Source organism: Haemaphysalis longicornis, unplaced genomic scaffold, assembly GCF_048455015.1.
Source record: "Haemaphysalis longicornis isolate Haplotype H1 unplaced genomic scaffold, Haemaphysalis longicornis Haplotype H1 scaffold_262, whole genome shotgun sequence".
Taxonomy (NCBI): Eukaryota; Metazoa; Arthropoda; class Arachnida; order Ixodida; family Ixodidae; genus Haemaphysalis; species Haemaphysalis longicornis.
In genome coordinates this window covers 74,020-97,430 of record NW_027526321.1, presented here as the reverse complement: position 1 = coordinate 97,430, position 23,411 = coordinate 74,020, and the positions used below count along the sequence as shown (strand labels likewise).

At 46.1% G+C, this 23,411-nt stretch overlaps 1 protein-coding gene and 3 non-coding genes across 4 annotated transcripts; 2 read left to right on the top strand and 2 right to left on the bottom strand.

Moving 5' to 3' along the window:
• The first annotated feature begins 707 nt into the window (after nucleotides 1–707).
• Nucleotides 708–788, top strand: Trnas-aga (transfer RNA serine (anticodon AGA)). The gene has a single exon. It is a non-coding gene; the product is annotated as a tRNA-Ser (tRNA).
• A 7,173-nt stretch (nucleotides 789–7,961) lies between these two features.
• Trnas-aga (transfer RNA serine (anticodon AGA)) lies at nucleotides 7,962–8,043 on the top strand. Its single transcript has one exon. It is a non-coding gene; the product is annotated as a tRNA-Ser (tRNA).
• A 3,871-nt stretch (nucleotides 8,044–11,914) lies between these two features.
• On the bottom strand, nucleotides 11,915–11,996 carry Trnas-aga (transfer RNA serine (anticodon AGA)). The gene has a single exon. It is a non-coding gene; the product is annotated as a tRNA-Ser (tRNA).
• Nucleotides 11,997–19,276: 7,280 nt separating this feature from the next.
• On the bottom strand, nucleotides 19,277–21,263 carry LOC144172848 (glutaredoxin-like protein C5orf63 homolog). The gene has a single exon (XM_077701467.1). The coding sequence runs from the start codon at nucleotides 21,246–21,248 to the stop codon at nucleotides 20,838–20,840; it is 411 nt and encodes a 136-aa protein (XP_077557593.1). The 5' UTR covers nucleotides 21,249–21,263; the 3' UTR covers nucleotides 19,277–20,837.
• Nucleotides 21,264–23,411: the final 2,148 nt, after the last annotated feature.

The following is a 23,411-nucleotide window of genomic DNA, read 5'->3' as shown; positions in this document are numbered from 1 at the left end:
TATCAAACGTGACGCGCAAAAGACTGTATCATGACCTTGCGGATATTGTTTTGCCTGAGCCGATGTACAGATCCATGTACCGTGCAGGGCCTGGGCAGGACGTACTTAAACGAGTAAAGAGAATGGCAGTGCCGCCATGGGTTAAAACGTTCTTTTTTAAACTTCACGTTGGCGTCCTTCCAGTAAAAACCTGGCAAAAAGAGAAAGGTCTATACATTCCATGGGGGGTAGACTGTTACCCATGCAAAAAACCCGAGACGGTTGAACATGTTTTCTTGGAGTGTTGGGATGGGGTCTTCTTTTGGGATGTGCTTCAGCGCACATTAAAGAAGGACTTCCCCCTGGATGCCTACGGGATCAGGTTTCTACCCATTCAAAGCGAGGATGGGGTACCATATGACCTCGTCATGGTTCTGGCCCTGCACGGCATTTGGAAATCGCGCATGGCCATCCGCCATCGCGACATCGATGCCAAACGGTCCAAAGAGTACTTTTCGGAGTCTGTTCGTCTGATTATTGAAGTGTGGAGGGCTCAGCCCGAGCCTCCGGAATGGTTGCCCGTGTTTGAAACTTTAACAAACATGAAACAATTTTAGCCATTACTCTGTTAGTCAAGTGCTGGCTAGCGTCTTTAAGAGTGTAGTGTTTTGTTTGTGTGTCAAAGTATGGCAATAAAGAAAAAAAAAAAAAAAAAAAAAAAAAAAAAAGCAGTCGTGGCCGAGTGGTTAAGGCGATGGACTAGAAATCCATTGGGTCTCCCCGCGCAGGTTCGAATCCTGCCGACTGCGCAAAAATATCTTTTTGTTCGCGCATGGTAAGCACGCATGTTTTAAACAATGGTTGCTTTACAATTCCAGATGAAAGGTGAGCAATTGCTGTCCGTTCGTCCTTGGCAGCCTGCCCGATACTGCAGAGGCGAACGTGTCTGCACGTCTATTTTAGGCACGTGCAGATTTCTGGCGCATACTGCTGCGCCGTCAGCAGGTGGCCGAATGGGGCACACAGTGCTACAGCGCACGCGCTGTTATGCACCGTATTAAAAAATCAGGCAGACTTTTATACCGGCTGAAAAAGAAAAGCATAAGGAAAACGCCAGGGTGCATTTCAAAAGCACCCCTGTTTTGCAATACGAACAGGTCGTGTATAAGGCACCCTTTTCTTGGCAAATTGCCGAAAGACGAGGCTTTGCCGTTATGTGGCGCCATTGCAACACTGGTTTAGGACGTTCAGGGCGGCCGAGAAACGTTGGCAAGGCTGGCCGAAAAAGTTTAGGCATACCGTCATGGGGGATAGTTGATTACCGCTTTCGGATGACCATTGTAGACTTTCGGCAGCACTGTCAGTTCTTCTACGTCGCGCAGAGGTTCATTTCTCTTTATTGCGCGATTTTGCCACAAGTCAGAAAGGAAAGGAAAGTAACAGAGGGAAACAATGGACAAATCAGGACAGAGGTACGACACAGAAGGAAAGAAAAAATTCGCTGTGGCCTAACTCAGTTATGCCTGGGTGTGCGTAGCAAGAGGTACCGTTAATGTTATTGTTTAGCTCGGTTCTCTGTGCGGTTACGACGCTTCTCGCGGCGTGCGGCTCGTTCTTCGTCCGTCCCCGACGACGAAGCCTAACGACCAATCCCACCGAGCCGCCCCTTCTATATATGCGATTTTTTGTATTTTTTGTTCTTCCTTTCTTTTTTATTTATTTTTATTTTTCTATTTTTCATTTTTATGTTCTGTTCTATATTAGTTTTTATTTTCTACTCTTTCTTTTGCGCGGCGCACGGTGCTGTCAGCTGCGGCGGCTAAGGAATCGCTAGGGAACCGAGGTGCGGCCACCGGTCACAGCGAAACGGCGAGAAAACGGCCATTGTAGCTCTCGCAAAAAAAAAAAAAAAAATGGTGCGTGTGCACTACAAAAAACTATAGCGTCCAGTTCCGCAAATAAATTGCAACAATTTCTTGTAAAGGTAGCCGTGCGTCCACCAATAAATATCGGGAGGGTGGTTCATCTTTTTCTTGTAAGTGATAACGTGCCCAAGAGGCAGCTTCCATGCAGTACTCGCAGCAAGTCACATGCCCCCGTGTCGCGCTTCGTGCGGGTGGAACCCAACCCGGCCCAGCAGCACGCCACGCGCCATACTAACTTATCTTTTGTATGGAAAAGTATGAGGTCAGCGGCTCCTTGCAGGGCGACTCCTTGCCGCGCCGAACGCGCAAGGTTAACTGGCGAGGCTCTCACCGTAATATTAGCTGCGTTTACTGTAAATATGACCAGAGGCTTCGAAAGTGTTTTCCTGTTGGGGGGCTTACACCCATCGATCGTGATGATGATGAGGATCACGATTATTATTATGTGGTTCTAGAAACGCATTTTTTTGCAGTGTCTGAAAAGGTCAGTTTTTTTTTTTTTTTTTTAGCAGGTCGGCCTAATTTCACCAAATCAACCTTCGCTTAAACACCAAATGTTTTAAGTGACAGCCCTTTATCCACTTTAAAGATTCTACATAATCTAATAATTAAGGTTGTATTTGTTGGGTTATGGAAGAGCAATCGTGCCATCTGTATGTCACTTAAACTGTATACTTGGAAGCGCCTTCGTGCGTGATGCAACCCTCGGACATCGGGATTAAAACTTGAAAGGAAATCATTTACGATTCCGTAAACGAACAGAACAACTCTAGTGGTAGTTATGTGCCAGCAGCAAGTTATAACAAGAAGAAACGAAACAATGCGAATTGGTAATTACGCGACAATTAACCTTGGCAGACGGGGCATACATTCTAGTAAAAAAACTCAGTCGTATAGATCCTCGCGCTCTGTACCACTCCAGCCAGATTTCTTTGCGTTTTGTTTAGAGGCATTATTTGGTTAATCATGCCAAGACCCCTTATTTTTGACAGCAGGTGGTCTCAAGCCTCGCCCCTTCCTTCTGGAGCCCCTGTATACGGCTGCGGTAGAAGTGCAGTAGTCTTTACCGAGTCGACGTCATGTGATAGCCAGGATTCGCCCGGAAGCCGCAGCTACGGCACATCGATACACCACAGCTCCATATACTAAAGAGGGTTCTTCCAACAAGTTTATTTTTATTTTATTTATTTATTTACACATACTTCAGGCCCTATTCGGGCCCAAGCAGGAGTGGGTACATGCATAGTACAGCAACATAATTACAACTACCGCTAACATATGTTTGAATAGAATCAAGAAAAAAATGTGCTTCGCAATTCGGAACACGGAAGTAATATAGCAGAATAAAATATGCACACACATCAATGCAACACAATATAACAGTAATTGACATGTACATACATACAGCCATGGAATACATAAAGAAATTACGTACTACACATAAAATAAGAAACTAATGCAAGAAGCAGCTGCCTTCATTGCGGCAAAAAAAATTTATTGGTCAAAGGAAAGGTTGTTTGCAAGCTGAATGAACGATTCTGTTGCATTAGCGTTAACTACTTCTTGGGGTAATTTATTCCATAGTGAAATTGCATGCGGAAAAAGAGAATATTGATGTACGTTAATGTTACTAAATGTTTCCCTACCTGTTTTGCTGTGGTTTGTACGATCAGACCGCATGGAGGGCTCAGTTAAGTAACTTTCACGAGGTATTTTGTAGTAACCGTGGTACAACTGATATAAATATATACGCTGTAAAAACGCGAGTATGTGGAGTATATAAACCGCAAGGCTAAATTTTGCACTCTTTCTATTTTCCTGATTAAATATTTTTGGTGCGGGCTCCATATCAGATCCGCATATTCTAATTGTGCTCTGACGACAGCTTTGTACGCTGTTAACGGTCGATGAGGTACGACGCAATTTCCGTTTCAAAAATGCCAGCTTTTTTAGCGCATTGCTGCAAACGTTTTCTATATGGGGTTCCCAACTTAAATTTCTTGCGAGTGTAACACCTAAATACTTCACTCGCTGGGTTTTACTTATATAAGTATTATTAATAGTATAAGAAAATTCCAAAGGTTTTTTTTTGTTGGTAAATGTAATAGCCGCCGTCTTAGAAGTATTAAGCTACAAGCCACATGTTTCACACCATACACTAATTGAGTGCAACGCATCACTGAGTCTTATTTGATCGGAGGGTTGAGTTGCATTGGCATAAACAACACAATCGTCCGCAAACAGCCGGATCTTCACAGGCGATTGAACAGATAAGTAAATATCATTTATATAGACTAGGAACATTAAAGGACCGATCACTGATCCTTGTGGCACTCCTGAGTGCATTTCCAATGTATCGGAAAGGCAGTCATTCACAGCCACGTATTGTTTTCGTGAGGACAAGTAACATGCTATCCAACGGACAATATTGCGCTCAATGCCCATAGAGAACAGTTTGGTTATTAAGTCAGCATGCGGAACTACATCAAACGCTTTGGAAAAGTCCAAAAACACTGCGTCAATTTGACCCCTCATATTCAGTGTATTTACAAAATCATCCGTTATCTCAGCTAACTGTGTTTTGGTGGATGAACCAGCCCTAAAGCCATGCTGATTTGCATGAAGTAAATGATTATTCTCTAGATGTGTCATAATTGCCTCAAATAAAATATGCTCGAGCAGTTTACAAGTTGTGGATGTCAAGGACACTGGCCTGCAATTAATTAATTCTAAAGGGGATCCAGACTTGTGAATCGGAACTACCCTCGCAGCGCGCCAGTCATCAGGTATCACACAGGTTTCTAATGATGTTTTATATATGACATATAAGTACTCTGCCACCCAGATTGCGTATCTGTTGAGAAAAACATTACATATTTTGTCCGGACCTCATGACTTTTTTATGCCTAAATTACGCAAAAGACTAAGAATGCCGTTTTTGCTTAAATTTATTTCGGGCATCGGGTTACGAAGCGTTAAGGTTTCAAGTGTGCGTGCGATGCGTTCATAGTAAAAACTGACTGAAAGAACGCGTTGAATTCATTGGCAATGGTAAGAGGATCGTCAATGATTACGCCAAATGTTCTGATCTCTGTGATGCCACTTTTAACTTTAGATAAATATTGCCAGAATTTCTTTGGTTGTTCCGACATGAAAAAAGTCAATGTACAAGAAAAGAACTGGTCTCTTGCAGCACGTGCTTTATCTTTAAAACTGCGTACCATACTTTGAAGTTGTTTCCTGTCGCCACGTTTTCGAGAGCGTTTTATCTTGCGTTTCAGGTGTATCAGATCACGATTCATCTGGGTACTCCCTGTTGATGCGCTTTTTCTTTAAAGGCACGTAGGTGCTTTCACAATGAATGACCATGCCCTTAAACCTTGACCACAGCTCATTAACGTCAATTGTTTCATTAAAGGAAGGGACTAAAGATTCCATATAACTAATAACTGCATCATCATCCGCATGCGTAAAGTCTCTTACAAATGTCTCAGAAGGTTTAACATACGATTGCAAACCCGAAATAGGACACTCAAGAAGAAGTAACTGATGAACAGATATCCCATCCTTAACGCTGGCGGAGCAATCTTGAAGCGAGCTACTAGCAAACACAAGGTAAAGTAGAGCAGAGCTGGAAATTCTTGTAGCATCGGAAACCAATTGGGTTAATGAAAACGTAAATGCAGTTAGTAGTAATGATTCACTATTTTTTATATCTTTGCCGTCATGAGAAAGGCTGCACCAGTTAATTCCGGGAAGGTTAAAATCGCCTGTTATAAGGATGTTTGAACGCGAATTTGTATTTTGCAACAGATAATCATATAATGAATCTAAGTATTCCGGAGGAGCATTCGGAAGCCGATAGACACCTCCTAATATTATAGTTTTCCCAAAAAACTTTAATTTTCACCAAATGCTTTCGTGTCCATCAATGCCATTAAGCGTGTGAATTTCATGTTATTTTTTATTGCGATTGCAACTCCGCCACCCCTTGACTCCCTGTCCCTACGAATGAGCGTATACGAAGGGGGAATTATTTCTGAATTTTGCACATCGCAATTCAGCCAGGTTTCAGTGATCACTAGGACATGTGGTTGATAAGTCAGAATTATATCTTCAAGGCTCTGTATCTTATTCAGCACACTGTGTGCGTTTAACGAAACAAGTCGGAGCGTCTTGACGGATTCTCATCATTTCTTATCGCGCTTACGCGTGTTCGCACGTGTGGACCGCTGAGACGACAGTTCGGGTTGCGCTGGCGCAGTGGATTGCGGCAACTCCACTCTGAAATTGCGCGTCGCGTCCCATACGTACAGCCTGTCATCAACTTTGAGCTTATCATAACGAAGCGAAACCTTAGAACCTCTGCTCTTTTCTTCAGCCGCGGAACGCCATAATTTTGCACGAATATCCCGAACGTTTTTTGAAAAGTCCTCCGATATTGCTATTTTTGAGCCCTTTAGTTTGAAGCAGGAAGACACAACCTTTTTTTTTTTTGTCTACTTAGTTGAAAAACCTCAAAATGATGGGACGATGTCGCTCTGCGTGTTTTAGGCCGATTCGGTAAATACGTTTACTTCAACACCTAGAATATTTTTAAAAATTTCTTCGTTAACTTTCCGCTGCAGTTCTTCTCGTGTAGATCTAGTCTTTTCGAGAAGATCGAGTCCTCGTCTCGATCTTCTTTTACGTAATATACTACAATGTTGTTGCGATGACTTCTATTTTCGAGGTCATCTACCTTTGCGGCTAACTCAAGAACTAGTTTGCTCGTGTTATTGCAAGCTTCGTCCACTTTCTCCAACCTTTGCTCACATTTCTCAATTCGACACAGTTCTTGCTCAATATTAGCAATCCTTGTTTGAATATCTCCAACTGCCGATTCAACCTCTTTCAAATCATTTGTCAGCAAAGCCAGAGTCTTGTTTGTCTTTGTTTGCTCTTTCAAAATTTTCTTAACTATTTGACTGTTTAACTGTGTCTCAGACTCTGAATCAGAAGAGGAGGAGGGACCAGGATTCAGCTCTATATCTCCGGATGTCAGTAGCAATAACCTGATCACTTGCAAACAGTCACACAATAGACCGAGCAAACACTGTGGGCTTGGCAACACCGTCAATGTGACTGAGTCATCTCTAATAGAGGAAGTTGAATACTTGTCACCAACCTGGACAAAAATAATCGGGATCAGCATCCGTCTGCAAGCGGTGTCACCAAGCCCACTGAAAGAGTCTTGCCAGGGCGTCCAGTATTTATGCCCGAATTGGTAGCTATCCGATGATGTCACCGAGCTGATACGCTGATACGCTTGATGCGCGTGGGGCGCAGTTTCTTGAAGCAGCCGTGGCGGTGGCGTGATGACCCAGTCAGCCGGCGCATGCTCACCAGAAACCCTTTCGAACGTTGGGACAGTTGATCCCACGGCGAAATGCGCCCGCCAGGCGATCTGGACAAAAAGAATCGGGATCAGCATCCGTCTGCAAGCGGTGTCACCAAGCCCACTTTAGATTTAGCATTACTTTAGATTTGTTCGTAATTAACTTTAACTCTACGGCCGAGGTACTGACTATATACGTCTTGAAGCATTTTTGCGGGTGTTGTCGAGACTCACTAAACTATATCGTCCGCAAACCTCAACTGGCTGAGGTATTCCCCGTTTGTCCATAACCCTGCCTTGAACAAGTCCAGCTGCCTGTATACCCCTCCGACGCATGTTGGTATTTCTTGGAGACATGTCCACCCCTCTCCTTTTATGATCGGGAACTTTTACCCTTTTCCTTACGGCACCAAATTATCATGTACAAATATCCTGTTCAATTATCTTGTGCAATTACACCGGATTATCCTGTACAATCATCCTGTACAAAGAACAGTGGTCAGAATAAGGTGTGTCGTATCATTTATTTTTCCTGTTCTTTCGTGTCAATGATAACACTACCCACGCTTACGTGATTAGGGCACAGCTCCCGCCATTTAAACGCCAGTCACGTTCATCAAGGCAGCCAAGAATTTGAGCTCAGTGGTGACATAACCGCACAGAACAACGTCTGCCAGTTCGCAGTCGTGGCCGAGTGGTTAAGGCGATGGACTAGAAATCCATTGGGGTCTCCCCGCGCAGGTTCGAATCCTGCCGACTGCGTGAAGACTTCTTTTTGTTTGTCCATGTTAATAACAACGCGCACTTTGTAAACGATGGTTGCTTTACAATTAGAAGTTAAAGGTGAGCAATTGCTGACCCTTTGTCCTCGACAACCTACGCGATACTGCGGTGACGTACATTACTCTAACATGTAGTCCAAGAGTTTTATGTGAATCTCTCCTCTCCACTTCCTGGTCTTTTACTGCTTCCAGTACTTCTGTGGTGCCTACTGAATCAAACGCTTTTTTGTAGACTATAAATGCAATGTAAAAGGGTTTATTAAACCCCGCTATTTTTTTCTTTTACTTGATGGATGTGATGGATGTGATCCATTGTTCCCCCGGTTGTTGGAAATCTTTAACGTCGCTAATGCGAGTAACTATTACCTTGATAAACAGCTTGCATACAACCAAGAGTAGGCTTGCGTGTCTGTAATTATTAAGCTCTTTTATATCTCTCAAGTGAATCATAATTATGTTGGTTTTTCTTCAGGGTATGGGCACTCTTAAAGTTCTTACCCATTCTGGAGCATGTTTTTTGGCAGGCGCCTTCAAAAATGAGCGCCTTGACTACCGGCAAACAACTAACATTTCGCCTGTGGCACATGGTGCTCGAAATCATCTTTCCTGAGCCCACTTACCGCCTGAGTAATCCCGATCCATAGGAGGCGTCATCGAGAAGTACACGCACTATGAAAGGCAGACAGGGTACCTAATCTAACTCAAGCTCATCTGAGCTCCCTTTAACAATTTTCTAGTTCCTAGCCCCACCCTCTTACCATAATATAAAGGTAAGGACGTCCGAATCTGCTACTGACGCGTGCACGGTTTATAGAACTAAGCTACTCCTGTTCGCCTGAACCTACATTGTGTCGTACCTGAGAAAACATTTTTTTGTGTGTGTGAAATGCATATTTTTTGTGTTTTGTGGCAGATATGCCGCAGCCAGGACGATACCTCGCCGCGTCAGGACTGCTCGGCGACCTCGACGGCAGGTCTCTTCGGGGCTTCAACGTCGGCACCTGCGCGGACTTCCACCCGCTGGTGGACAGCGAGTCCCGGCGTCCGGACCTACGATTTCTAGACACGGAGGACTTCATACCGTACCGGACGGAGTCCGTGAGCAGGAACGCCATCTTCTGCGTGTACCAGAACGACGCCTACCGCCGTTTTCCTAACCTGCGCTACCGCGTGGTCGACGTGCCAGGGGCGTACTGCACCCACGTCATTTACCACGCGGCTGGCGTCACGGCCGACGGGTCCATCTACAGCAAGGACCCCGTGTTCGACGAGACGTACCAGGCAATGGTTGATTGCAAATACTGCGCTGCTAGCCTGCTACGCACGGGAGTTCGAAATTGAACCAATCGAGGAAATGTCGATATACAGGAAATCCTCTTACAACAGTGCCGCCTTCAGTGATTAGAAATCTCTTTTATCCAAAGTGTTTCACCGTGCCAACTGCAGTGCGAAGAGGCTACGCCATGCCCTCTCTTAACGAACTACCGCATAAAAAAGCCAGTTTTTTGTCATTGTGAATTCGTTATACCGAGGGTTATCTGTACTATTTCTTTTAAAATTCCGTAGCAGGGGAAAATGATTCCAAATAATGTTTTGCATGCTGTAAGAACCAGCCTAGGTGCCGATTTGCCGCATACGGGCTTTTCAAACTTCTCATCAAGCCATACACCAAGCCATGAACAGGCCAGTACAACCCGTTGAGTGGCTGGTTGATACTGCATTTTAAGAAGACAAACTGTGCCCAAAGGACGGGACGGCGTGCACCCGTCCTGTCTCTTCGTCGCTGTCCCGTACTGTACGAGCAGTTCTTATCCCCCCCCCCCCCCCCCCAAAAAAAAAACTAATAGGTAACCGCACCCGTCGTACATGGGCGGCTTCCCGAATATTGCTTCACGCGCCAACTTATTGACTTATTGTCCATCGTCGCAGGGCTTTCGACACGCGTCGGAGCTGAAGGTCACGTATCCGCACCTCAAGATCCTGCTGTCGCTGGGTGGTGGACCCGACGAGCCCGACACCTTCCAATTCTCGAGGGCGGCGCGCGACCTGAACAGCAGCCGCGCCTTCGCCGACAAGGCCTACTGGTGGCTCGTCAACCAGGGCTTTGACGGGCTCCACTTCGACTGGCACCAGCCCGCGGGCGCCTGCGGCACACGCTTCGACAAGCGCAACTTCGTCGTGCTGGTCGCCACTCTGCGCGAACGCTTCGGAGGACGCTACGTCATCACCGCCGGCGTGCCTTACCAGGTGCCCCAATTTCCTCTGCCGTGAGAAAGTCTTAAAAGGGCCAAAAAATAGCATAGTACTTTGTTCAGTTTGAAAAGAGTAGCCTTTGGTAGAGTCTTCGGGTGCTACAAAAAGCAGTAAGAAAAGAGTAGCTTTTGGTGAGGAGTCTTAAAGGGGTCACAAAAACAAAATCGAACTTTGTCTAGCAGTGTGAAATAAGTAGCCTTTGGTAGAGAGTCTTAAGGGGCTACAAAAACAAAATAGAACTTTGTTCACTTTGAAAAAAGAAGCCTTGGGTAAAGAGTCTTAAGGGGCTACAAAAACAAAATAGAACTTTGTTCACTTTGAAAAAAGTAGCCTTGGGTAAAGAGTCTTAGGGGGCTACAAAAACAAAATAGAACTCGTTCAGTTTGAAAAAAGTAGCCTTTGGTAGAGAGTCTTAAGGGGCTACAAAAACAAAATAGAACTTTGTTCACTTTGAAAAAAGTAGCCTTGGGTAAAGAGTCTTAAGGGGCTACAAAAACAAAATAGAACTTTGTTTACTTTGAAAAAAGTAGCCTTGGGTAAAGAGTCTTAAGGGGCTACAAAAACAAAATAGAACTCGTTCTGTTTGAAAAAAGTAGCCTTTGGTAGAGAGTCTTAAAGGGGCCACGAAAACAAAGTACAACTTTGTTCAGTTTGAAAAAGTAGCCTTTGGTAACTCAGTCAGCTCCATTACAGCAACGAAAGAAAGGCGCCGCAGTGCGGTAATATGGGCAGGAGTGACGTAGTATGGACCAACACTAAAAACGTAGTTATTGGTGTGTCACAGCACGTTAGCATTCGAGTGATACGATCAAACGGAACTGGGGCTCCAGTACAATCGCAGTCATGTTTCTAGGCGGTGGTTTAGGTCGGCGGTGGCCAATCGCATAAACAAGATTCTGTGACGTCATTGAGAAATCGCTGGAGAATGGCTGGGTAGCCTCCAAAGCTTCGTTTTTTTTTTTAGTGTCTCCATTGTATGTTTGAAGTTTGCGATAAAATTGGTAACATTGCTATCAAGACAAACTAATGTTTTTAAAAAAACCAACTTGTATTTGGTCTTGATAGCACCTTTAGAAGGGCAGGGAAGACAGCTATCAATGTTGTAGAATAACCCTACAGATTAGTCCTGGGGCGCAGACCGTGTTATGAGCTATTTCGGTTGCATTGCTTGGTGACAAGGTTCGTTCAAGAGTTCCGTCCCCTTGGTATACGCAGCATCCCGATTTCATGACGCCGAATCTGACGACACATCACTGAGTCCGCACGGGAGGACTTAGAGGATGACGAGCATATGTTTAGCCTTCGTCAGTTTCCTCTGGGCGTTAAAACAAATCACGAGTCGGCATCAACCATAAAAAGGAATAAATATTAGGTTAATACAGAAATATGAATTTTAAAAACTAAGCGCCAGGTACATTTCTAACCAACGTTACGTCACAGCGCTAGTTACTATTGTGGTCTGTAAAGGAAGCCCAAAAGTTAGCTTAAAGTCTTGCCAGTGTTTCCAACCTTAATTCGTAACGCAACCACTCCCCATAAGTGCGCGGTTCTTTTTTTTTTTTTTTTTTTGACAAACATTCGAAGAAAAAAAAGGCACGCGCAGTCGGCAGGATTCGAACCTGCGCGGGGAGACCCCAATGGATTTCTAGTCCATCGCCTTAACCACTCGGCCACGACTGCAGGACGGAAGCCACCGCGACTGAGCATGCATTATGGGTTGCACGTACGTACATGACTTAAGTGCCGATAGCGGCGCCTTAGAGGCCTACGCATGGGTGGCGTATACTAGCGATACGGATCAACATGGTAGAGGGAAACAGAGTTAATGGAATGGTCGTTCCATGCCAAACGTCCCTGACGTAAAATCGACCATTGTGGCTCATCCTCGCTAAGCCCCCAATGCTCCCTCAAAGTATTTTTGACGAAAAAAAAATTATTTATTTTTGTATCCTCTCTGTCTCCAGCATTTAAGCAAACTTAGGCCTGTCATTAAATTAATTAAACTGTCATTAAATTCATTAAAAAATATATTCTTTTTCTTTCGCCTCCATTTTTTCGTGGACATCATGCTGAAGCCCTGGACTGCCCATGCCGCATTTTTGGAAGATTTTTGCTTTTTGTTGCTGTCTTCACGCCATTAAGAAAATACACGATGTTGTGCATTTTCAAACTATATTGACAAATACAAGCTCCCTCTGTCAGCCAATGAAGCCTATTTTTCTAAATTTCAGCATTGTGGACAATTCGTAAAAAATATATTGACGCTCAAAAAAGGAGAAACGTGCAGAAAACATTTGTCAAATTTGGATAAATCTCCTTTCCTGTCCATATTCACTCCTAAATTGCGCATTGTTGTGCTCGTAGTAAAAATATTATATACAACGAATTCACTAGAACTAATCACCGCTGTTTATTTCAGAAAGTTTAATCTGTACAGTTTTTGTTTAAGTAGAGAAAAACAGATAAAAATCTCCTTTCCGGTCCATATTCACTCCTAAATTGCGCATTGTTGTGCTCGTAGTAAAAATGTTATGTACAACGGATTCACTAGTACTAATCATAGCAGTTTATTTCAGAAAGTTTAATCTGTACAGTTTTTGTTTAAGCTGAGAAAATAATTTTTGAATTTTTACACTGACACTTCTCCATGTTGTTCCACAGAGCGTCTTCTCTGCACGGCATGCACCCGCTTTCATGAAGGACGAGCGAGCCAGCGGCTTCGCGCTCTAAGATTACCTTTCCCTGCAATTGTATTTCGTAGCGTCAATACGGAAAAAAAGGATAGTTCGCGTGCTGGAGGGAAAAGTACAACGTGGAGCTAGCGGTGGTGTGCCCATTGTATGAATTCGTGTAGGCTCAATGGTTGGTGGGACATCAGACGTGCATGTAAAGCATCAGTGTATGTGATTCCCGATAACGCCCTGTTTTAACCCCAATGTTCGGCATACTTAAGGGATACCCCGCATAACATACACTGATGCTTTAAATGCACGTCTGATGTCCCGCCAGCCGTTGAGTCTGCACATACAGAAAGGGCGCACCACCACTAGTTCCACGTTGTACTTTTACCTAAATCACGCGAACTACCCCTTTTCCCCATACTGACGCTACGAAATACAATTGCAGGGAAAGGTAATCTTTTAGCGTGAAACCGCCGGCCCACACATTTTTCATGAAGGCAGGCGCATGTCGCACAGAGAAGACGCTTTGTGGAACAACGTCGTGAAGTGTCGGTGTACAAATTCAAAACTTTTAAGTGCGAATGCTCTTCTTAAGCGAGCCTGAATCGTCCGCCGCCGTAGTCCGCATAGCAACAGCTGCGGGTGCGCGCGCTCCTCGTCTTCCCTAGCAACGGGGGGAGATGGGCACGCGCTGCCTGGCCGCGTCCCCATGGCTCATTCTTGTTGTTGTTCCTGCTGACATGGCACATACCCACGTGGGGGATTGGCCAGGAATCGGGCGTGAGAAGGGCTAATGCAACCGCTTAAAGGAGTACTGACACGAAATTTCAAAGCTGAGATCCGCTCTAGCAATCAAGTACAACGACAACACAAATAGGTGTCTGTGAATAAATGCATCTTTCTTTCTTTGTAGTTGTGTGTGTGTGTGTGATCTCTCTTTCGCGAACATTACCGAACCGCGCAAATTCAACTCGTGCATTCGCACTTTCACAATCTTCCCTTCGGGGAAATGCGGGGAATTTTTTTCTCTCTGTTAAAACAAAAAACTGTTCGATGATTTGTTCGAGTGAATGCCTTGTATTTGGTATTTTTACTAAAAGCATAGTAATGCGCAATTTAGGGGTGAATATGGAGCGAAAGGAGTTTTTTCCAAATTTGACATGTTTTCTCGCACTTCTCTCCTTTTTTTCAGTGTGAATATATTTTTTACGAACTGTCCAGTAGGGCGATATTCAGAAAAAAATCCTGGATTGGCTGAGCGAGTGTGCTTGTATTTGCTAAGATTTCTCGAAAATGCGCAACATCGCGTATTTTCTGACTGGAGTAACGCGAGCAAAAAAAAAACCGAGAACATTTTAGTAGTGCGGCACAGGACAGTCGAAGGACTCAACGTGATGTCCACGAAAAAAATGGTCCCGATTGGAAAGAAAGTGATCTTTTAATGATTTTATGACAGACCGAAGTTTGTTTTAAACCCTGGAGTTAAAACAAAAGAAATAAACTTTCCTGGACAAAAATACTTTGAGGGAGCATTGTGGGCCATGCAAAGATGAGCCACAATTTTTACTGAAGAAATCCGTCATGGTCGACTTTACGGCTGGAACGTTTGGCATGGAATGATTCGGAAGGCTCATTGATGTATTTTTGACGGACCGTGAACACACAATACAAGTTTAATACATTGAAAAGACTACTTTCTCCCAAAGACAATGACAGCAATTTCATCGCAAACTTCAAGAAAATAATCTGGATATTAAGAAAAAAACAGGGAGTGGCCACTCATCAGGAACTTTTCCGCTGGATCCTTATGACGTCACAGGCACTTGCTTGTAGGGTTGGCGGCTACCGACCAAAGGAACCGCCGAAAAAAAAAACGCTACTGTTGGACTGTAGTGGAGCTTCCAGTGTGTTCCTTCTATATTACGTCACTGCTGATGCCATGTAGCGCGATATTTGAAAGTTTTAAAATATATTCTGCCTTTTTTTTTCCGGTTAGAAAAACGTCTTTCGTGACTGGAACGGAGATGAGCGGGTTGCCAAAGGGTAGTTGTCTCAAAATAAACCGGGTAGTGTTTTATCTTCATTGCCTCTTTAGGAATGTGTTAACGCCTCGTCCATCTCACTCATAAAGGTTCGGTCCGATGCGCACGTCTTGCCCCGCCTTTAGAAGTCCTCAACACAACCGTGCGTTGCGCTGCGACAGTCTCAGTGACAACGCTTGCTAGCGTGAGCAGCCTGTGACTCTTTTAGGGTGCAGACCTTTGGCGCCCGTCTCTGGGCTGAGCCGTGTCGCCGTCGCAACCGAGTGAACGATGGCAAGACCGAATAATGAAAGAGAGCAAAAGAGGAGAGTGTCGCGAAATTGTGAGAGGAGGGTGGTTCGCCGTGGCGGCGCGAGCGCTCTCCGAAAATGTGCGCTTGGAGAGGGGGCAGTATTCTGTGCACGCACGAGACGCTCGTCATGCGCGACGCTGGCGAAGACGTGAGGGTGGAAGAAGGGGGGGGGGGGGGGGGGGGGTGCGCGTGACGATGGTGTGCGTTCCCTGCTTAAGACGCGGGTCGCGGTCCCTTCCTGAAAGGCACTTCGCGTCCACCACGTGGAGGCTCATCATTGTCGTCGAGAGAACCCACGCTTGAGTGCTGCCTCAGCGCACTGCTGCTGCGCCCAAATATCGCATTAGGGTGTATTGTAATCGCCAGCCATTTTTTTGTTGCCGACCAGTATCGGCATTTTGTCGCTGGCATTAATTCACATTCCTCCTCTTTTTGCCGGCCTGCACTGGCTGCGCAACCCATTTTACGCCAACAAGTGGTGACGCGAGTGCCCGGAACCACCCTGGCGGCGTCCGATGGCCGCGTCAGCAGAGGCGGCTGGTGAACCGCGCTTCGATTTGACGTCTCTCCAGCACTTCCGGCAGCGGTGCGAAGGCAGCGCCGTTTCAGCCACGCGTTCTCTCGTCCTCCGTTCTGTTTCGCTCTGTTGACGGGTCGAGGGCAAAACTATTGCCGGCATGTCCCACCTGTTGCTTACGCAATACTAAAAAACCACGTGGAGGCGCATCATGTACAAAAAAGGCGGTAAGCTGGCTATACACACTTGCTCCAATTGTCTCGCAGCCCATTTGAAATGGTCATCCAAGCTTACAAGCAAATAAGTACGCGATATTCCAAGGTGCCGGAGGAGGCAATGCATTTGCGGGAGCATACAAGAAAAGTCTGTGATACGCGGAGATCGGTATATTGCAAGTGTCGGATACTCTTCCGTTTGGAATGGCTGAAGTTCCCGAGCATTTCTAAACCGTAACGGCACAGTCTAGTGGTTTTATTTACTGGGCTTTTACTGTACGTTAAACTATAGTATACGGGTACATATTGAGGAAAGAACCTCAGGGGAGGTACAAGGGGCTCATGGACCCCCTTCAAGGCTTCAGGGTCTATTAGTACGGACCGCAACAACAAGAAACAATGTACCGTGCCCTTAGAAACTACGCTTTCGATATCCCCACTGCTTTAATGTGGTCCGTACACAGGCCACATAGGATAATTCTGGCGGCGACAAGTGTGCAACGAGAAGCCAGCGGCTATGGCGGACCTAAATACTCATGTTCTACCACCAGGACCAATGGCGGCACCGCGGCTACCACCTCCCAGGGCTGGCGGACCAAGTGGATTTCCTTCTGGCCACCACGCACGGCTTCTCCGACGCCCACCAGCTCTACACGCAGTGTCCGAGCCCCTATGGAACCCCGCCGGATAGCATCACCGCTGCTCAGGCCAGATCTAATGCATCACGGTTCGTGCATATTTCCAATGGTTGTCCGATACGGGAACAGGCGAAAAAACCTCCTTCTCCGTCCTTTTCAAGCACAGTCGTTTGTCAGTTTCAAGATTGTCAGTTATGAATTTATCGTCTCGCGAGAAATAACTTCGTGGCAAAGCGAACTTTACAGCAAATCCGGCTGAGGCGGCTGTTCTAGTCTCCTCCTCACGCCTAATTGCAGTTTGCTTGAACGGCGTATTGGAGCGAAGTGTCACGTCAGGCGGCCTTGAGCATTTGCTAACAAATACAACTACGATCTGTTATACAAGACATGTGACGCAGCATCTGCGTACTGCATACCACCAGCTAGATAGGTGACCTAGGGTACATATGAGGAAGCAGCCGTTTTGTCACCTTGTCTCTTTCATTTGCCTGTCCAGGGCAGTTCCAGGGCAGTCTGGAACTGAATCTGCTATAAAACTATGGGCAAATAAGATGCATCTTATTTACCCGTAGTTCTATTGCGAGAGCAGTTCTGAGCACTCTAAAATGAGGAATTGTAGGCCTATTGTGAGCATGGCTCTGTTGCCATTTTAAAACGAAAGTGTTTTATTTCGGAATTCACGAAGATTTCTCTCACGTCAGATCCGTCACGGAAGTGACGCCAGTACCACGAAGCAATCGGTCTGTAGAGGGTGCACCCCTGCACACAGAGTCTTCTTGCGGGGAAGCAGCCGTTAGTACCAACCTTTAGAAGAGTACGTTATGCTTCGCGTTGTTTGTTTTCGGGTTTTATATTTTAACACGAAGTGTTTTACGCCGGGATACACCAAGATTTCGCTGACGTCATATCCGTCACAGAAATGACGCCAGTAAACCTTTGCCGAAAAAGACCCGCCAGCAGGACGTCGCTCGCCAAGCACACCCGCAAGACAGCCGCCGACCCGCAAATCATACTCAGCTGCAGATTTCGCTGCACATTTCACTTTCGTGTTTTACCCATTCCTATAACGGAGGAATCAACCACATTTTTCCTAACATCGTGTCACCGGTTCATTCGTTCCACGTTCGTGCAGGGACGGCCCGACCATGTACGACGTGATACGCACGCTGAAGCACGAGGTACCGCGCAGGCACCGGCACCGTCTGTGCTTCAGCGTGTCCCTCCAGGGGAACCAGTGGACGCTGAGCTCGCCGGGCGCCTTCCACGTGGGCAGCCCCGCCAGGGCGGCCGGACCGGTCGAGTACCCGCTGGTGTGCACGATCTTGCTGCGGGACAGCGTCGACACGGACGGCCTGTGCAGCTACGCCGTCCGCTCCCGCAAGTGGATCGCCTACGAGGGCCCCAGGTCGCTGACGCTCAAGCTGGAGCGAATGCGCCAAGATGTGGGCACGCCGGGCCTCTGCCTCGCCGTCTGGGACCTGGCCTTCGACGACTTCAAGGGCGACTGCGGCAACTCGCGGTCGCCGCTCATGAAGACCATCTACAGTTCGCTAAGCGCCGCCAGGGTGTGGGTTTACCCAAGAGACACGAAGTGGTAGCCGTGCGCGTCTTTTTTTCTGCGTTGCTCGATTTAGTTTGGAAACATCCTTATTAATAAAGAAGATTTAATGTGACTAAATTGTTTTCGCGAAACCGCTGGCAGTAGAGACTAAAAATTGAGTATGCTCGTTAAAACTCTAATTTTAAAGTTTCGAAAACCTGCGCTCACAGATATTTATCTCTCCAATTAGGTTGTGTAAAACGCTACTCATGCAAATGTGTAATCAACCACAAAGTTCAGGACTCAGTGAACTACACGAGCACAGGAAGACAGCGCAGCTGGCACAGAGACAAAAAGGCAGAAGACTGGACACACGCGAGCGCTGGGACGCGCACCCAGCGCTCGTGTGTCGCCTTTTCCCTTTTGTCCGTGTGCCAGCTGCGCTATCTTCCCCTGATCAGTTCAACCAACACAACCAAAGAGCCACTTTAGAACAACACGACGCTCAAACGGCCCATGAAGACAAACGGGGACAATGAAAGCAAGACACAATAGCAGCACAACTCAATCGCTTGTGTTGTCGTGTTTTTCTGTCCCCGTTTTTGTGCTGTTTACTCCAAGTCCTGAACCAACAAGCCCAAACCCATACACCGATGGGTGAAAACAGAGAACCATCTGACACTGCACTGCATGCACAAGCAGTACGAAGGGGGGTGACTCAAGTCGACTTTATTTACATGCACAGCCACACGGCAACATTCCGTTTCAAAGCCACTGCAGGCCGTGCACCAGTGCAATGCAGACTTTTTTTTAGACGTGGTGATAGCCTTCTCTTTGCACGTAACCCGACCTAAAAGATATAAAACCACTCTTATCTACAAGAATGCTTATAACTGATCTAAGGGACGATTCTTGCAATAAAAATAATAACGGAAATAGATAGACTTGCGGGGCTCAAACCCTGTACAAAAGCGTCCGAAGATGCGACACTACCCGCTAGGCCACAGAGGCCAACAGCAAGCTAACTAGTTGTAGCTCTTGGTCAAGAGGCCTAGCTATGCTATAACAAAATTGTGTCTGTCTTCACACTGCTCCACCACGACCTTGTGTCCACACAGGCACGCGTACTACACGTGGGGGGAAAACCAGGTAACAAACAAAACAACGTATTGGACGACGCCAAAACCCTCATGTGTGCGACTACTTGCAGGAGTGTACCGGCCCATCTGTCCCTTACGTTTAGCTCGCTTTACTACTCCTCAATCAGGTAGATACCTGCGACAAAAGCAAGGAAACTGCGCGGACAGCACTAACCGCAACGACGCTGACCGGCGTGAATGGACGCGGCACAGTCGTACTACTCACCGGCGAGGTCACTTTTCCGACAGCTGAGGAACAGCTCCACCTCATTCTTTGAAAGCCCGCCGTGGCTTTTGGCTACCAAAACACCTTTTTTGAGCGTATTGGTAGCGTCGCCGTTAGCCGATCGCACTTCTTTTTTTTTTTTTTTTTTTTCGACAGCAGACGATCACAACCGAAACCGCCGAAACCTCGAGCAGACGGCGTTGCCTCGAGCTTGCGAGGTAGCGCAATAAGTGCCAGAGTTTATAGTCACTTTCGTATCTAGGAACATCAAAGTTACAGTGTTGCGGTAACTAAATGGTTATGGCCGTAAAATATCATAAACAAAGAGGAATTTTTGTTAGAAGTTTTTTCTAATGCATAGTATCAGACGCAACGTTTACGTTTCCCCATGAGTGATGTTGACAGGGCAGCGGCCCTGTCAACATCACGTGACTTCCGCTCCGTTATTCCGGAAGTAAGGCCAAATAATTTTGACCCGACTTGAGAAAACGAAGGGAGAGTTGCGCAATCCTCCCTGTTCAGTGATAGAGCCGGATGAGCCGCTGTCTCTGGCGCGCGCCTTCCCATTGCGAAGTTTGCGTGCTCACGGCGATAAGTCGGTGTTCACAACGGGTGCTGCGTGTGCGAGACTTTTCTTTGCCACCTGACAACGAAGTTGTGAGTACCCATGAGGCTGAAGACCTGCTGAATCAGCTACCGAACCTTAGCCGCTAAATGTCATTTGCTTCAAATGTCATTCACTGTTCTCGCGTAGCACCGAATTAATGACACCGTGTGACAGGGCTATAAAGGTTTGCGCAATGAAAATACTACTTTTTCGCAATGTTGGCTTACAACATCATTTAATTTTACATGGCTCTCTCATCGGTGCGGCACAATTGCTTCAAAATATTGTGCCTAATTAGAGCGTTCTGTTTAATAAAATGTCGCCGTTATGTAACGCAGCCGTTTCTTCTTGTGATGTATTATCGTTAATAAACACCTGGAAACCTAATTCTTATTTTTAATTCTTGAAAACGTGGTAAGAAGAAGGAACTTCCTTCGTTATATCCCTTGGAAGCTGTGGAATTTTACTGAACTTTTAACCGCTCCGCCCCTCCCACGGTGGTGCAACAAGGCCCGACTACGTGCCAGTGTTCAGAGCTACGGTGCTAGGTATAACGGGGAGCTAGGCAACAAGAAGTCCCCAGCCGGCAGTGACCTGGAAACAGAATGCTGCCCCATGAAAAGTTCAACTGGCAGAGGCTGCACGATCAAGATGTTCCTCCAAGAGAGCCGGGTCCGCCTTGTGCTTCATGAGGAACTGTCCGTTCAGGTGGAAGACCGGTATGTCGTGACGGTAGCACCGGTGCCAGGCTTCGTTGCCAGGCATCTCGATGTCGACTTCCACAAGCTGAACTCTGGGCAGCAGTTCCCTCAGCTCCTCCTTGGCCACATCGCACAGGGGGCACGGGTGCTTTGTGTACAGGGTGAGGACGGGCAAACGGTCGGCGCTCGCTAGTTCAGGCCACCTGTGATGAGAAGGGAGCCGGAGATGTTGGCATGGCCCTCCTTGCACACCAACTACACCTGTGGGCCCCAGCAATATCTTATTCTGCCACTCTTGTGGGTGGCTGCATTCTGTGTTGGCGGCAAGTGTCATGTTGCCAAAGTGAAACACAACGTGCCAATCTGCAGTCGTGAATAACACTACATCTTTACTTCATTTGAACTGACACTAATCCTCTCTAACCATGTTTACTGCCGCTCAGCCGGGTTGTTCCATCCACATTTTGATTCTGGGCTTTCAGCAAGGCAGTCAAATTTTTCTCTTCAAATTGATCTGGTACTATTGCCTTCAAAGCAGTTCCAACACAATGCACAGTGGAGGCTGCTCAGGTCTCACTGTCCTGTGTAGCTTTTGCTCCTCCATCTTAAAACCTCTCAGGTCTGCTACAAACCGGTAGCAGCACTTGTGAATATCAAACTTTGTTTCAGCAGCATGGGCATTTCAGAGTTGGGGAGGTATCAGCGAGTGAAGAGACATTTGGAGGTGCTAACACTTAACAAAATGTTGAAGTGCAGGGTAGAGGGCAGATGCCTTTCACCCTTTATTACTTCTGCTACAAAAGGCAGTATTGAACTGCTCATTGCTTAGACAAAGCCCTGCCCCTTTCGTTCTAGTTGGAACTGCCACTTACATCAACAGATGTGAAAAACAGCACTTTAAGGGGGGAAACCACAGGCCATACAGTTCTTTGGTTCAACTAAGATTGCACCTTTTGTAGCTCTTCTGGCTATTGTTTGGCATCAATGGTAAAGCTTGCTAAGGAATAAAGACCACCTTTTGCCGTCTGATTTTTGGAGACAAAAGGAGCTTGTCTTTCCTGTCTTTCCTCCATAGGGCCAGCCCCGAGCACACCGCCAAGCTCAGAGTTGGTGTACGCCAATTGTCACCTGTGGTAGTGAGGCACTCTATTTGGTAATGCTTACTAGACGTAACGTCTGTTCAGCAAAGGCTGCCAGATACACTTCATTAAATTTAAATCTTGCAAATTTCGCACAGACTGACCTCTTCACACTTGGCTGCCTGAAGTGTACTGGCATGGATGGCCGCCTTTCGCTACTGGTGATGTTGCAGCCGATAATGTAAATAATTCAGATTCTTCAGTATGGTACGTATTGCTGTGCGGTGCTAGTTGAGGAATGTTACGTGTACACTCCATACATTCACGAAGTTGGTGGCCTTGTTCTCTCCTCTCTAATGTAACTGGGAGTCAGCTGGATGAACCACTTCTTGTATGGTTAGTAGACATCAACCACAGAAACTTTTCACTGCAGATGTATGTGGTGCATGGATAGGTGAAAGACTTGATCCGTTGTATACATAACCCCGAGTCACTCCTTAACAGATGTGGAGAGTTCATGCCTAAGCAATAAAACAGGAACATAACATACCGGTCATAGTTGGCAACTTCAGTGCGGACATCTCTTAAGCAGACAAGTAGTTTTTGTCGCTTGTCAGTGACCATTCTCCTCTGTTGTTACAATGACTCAACAAAACCACATAATAGAATGTGTATAGGTTCAGTTTCAGCAGAGTTAAACTGCAGCTGAGTCTCAACCAATCAATGTGTATTATAGTGATGCCAAGGTTGCTGCCACTGCTGTTACCCCGAAAAAACACAATTTATGTGATGTGCTTAGTTGACCCGAGTTGTGGTACAGTAGCCGACCGATTTTTCAGACCTGGAGGGAACTAAAAATAGTCATAATAAAAGAGCAGTCCGAAAAATTCGTGAGTCATTACTCCTATGGGACAAAACTGGCGGTTCCTCGGGAAAATATCCAGCAATTCCAAATTTTTGGAGTCTGAAAAAACGGTCAGCCACTGTATACCAAACAGCGTCGTTGGCCATCCACTTTCACCCAGTGGAACGGGTTTTTTTAATCCAGGGGATGTGAGGGAACTTCCTGACGCAACAAGGCTAAATTGGAGAAACTAGTAGGAAAGCTGGTCTCCATTTTGCGCAAAATTTGGGATAAGAGTTACGGGGGTCAATCTCAGCTCTGTGGTGGCTGCTTTTGTGGGGGTGGAAAACAAATATGCCCGCAGGCCAAAATTTTCGCACATGTTGAAGATCCCCAGGTGGTCAAAATTAATCCGCAGCCCTCCACTACCGTGCGCCTCAGACCCGAGGTGTAGCTTCAGCTTGTAAAACACTCCAGTCAATAAAAATAGTGAAGACACATGTTATACTATTGTGTTGCTTGCTTAGTGTTATGATAAAAATATAAGCCCCAGATGAATTTTCATAAAAAACGT